The 845-nt window shown below is 56.7% G+C and overlaps 1 protein-coding gene across 1 annotated transcript; it reads left to right on the forward strand.

The window, feature by feature from the left end:
- Positions 1–356: 356 nt before the first annotated feature.
- Positions 357–845, forward strand: LOC120324928 (olfactory receptor 14J1-like; the record flags this gene model as incomplete). The annotated part of the gene is made up of 1 exon (XM_039389831.1): positions 357–845. A coding segment is annotated over one exon (489 nt), but the record flags the coding sequence as incomplete, so codon positions are not given.

The following is an 845-nucleotide window of genomic DNA, read 5'->3' on the forward strand; positions in this document are numbered from 1 at the left end:
TGGCCCAGTTCCTCCTCCTGGCATTGGCAGACAGGCGGGAGCTGCAGCTCCTGCACTTCTGGCTCTTCCTGGCCATCTCCCTGGCTGCCCTCCTGGCCAACGGCCTCATCCTCAGCGCCGTAGCCTGCGACCACCACCTGCACACCCCCATGGGCTTCTTCCTGCTCCACCTCTCCCTCACAGACCTGGGCTGCATCTGCACCACTGTCCCCAAAGCCATGCACAATTCCCTCCAGAACACCACAACCATCTCCTACACGGGATGTGCTGCACAGCTCTTTTTCTTTTTCTTCTTCATGTCAGCAGAGTATTTCCTCCTCACCATCATGTGCTACGACCGCTACGTTGCCATCTGCAAACCCCTGCACTACGGGACCCTCCTGGGCAACAGAGCTTGTGCCCACATGGCAGCAGCTGCCTGGGCCACTGGCTTTCTCAATGCTCTGCTGCACACAGCCAATACATTTTCCCTGCCCCTGTGCCAGGGCAATGCCCTGGGCCAGTTCTTCTGTGAAATCCCCCCCATCCTCAAGCTCTCCTGCTCACACTCAGGCTACCTCAGGGAAATTGGGCTTATTGTGGTTATTTGCTGTGTAGCATTTGGTTGTTTTGTTTTCCTTGTTTTCTCCTATGTGCAGATCTTCAGGGCTGTGCTGAGGATCTCGTCTGAGCAGGGAAGGCACAAAGCCTTTTCCACGTGCCTCCCTCACCTGGCTGTGGTCTCCCTGTTCCTCAGCACTATCATGTTTTCCAACCTCAAGCCCCCCTCCATCTCCTCCCCATCCCTGGATCTGGCCCTGTCAGTTCTGTACTCAGTGGTGCCTCCAGCACTGAACCCCCTCATC

This window comes from Pipra filicauda, unplaced genomic scaffold (genome assembly GCF_003945595.2).
Source record: "Pipra filicauda isolate LSUMZ 115617 unplaced genomic scaffold, ASM394559v2 scaffold778_size94841_pilon, whole genome shotgun sequence".
Lineage (NCBI taxonomy): Eukaryota > Metazoa > Chordata > Aves > Passeriformes > Pipridae > Pipra > Pipra filicauda.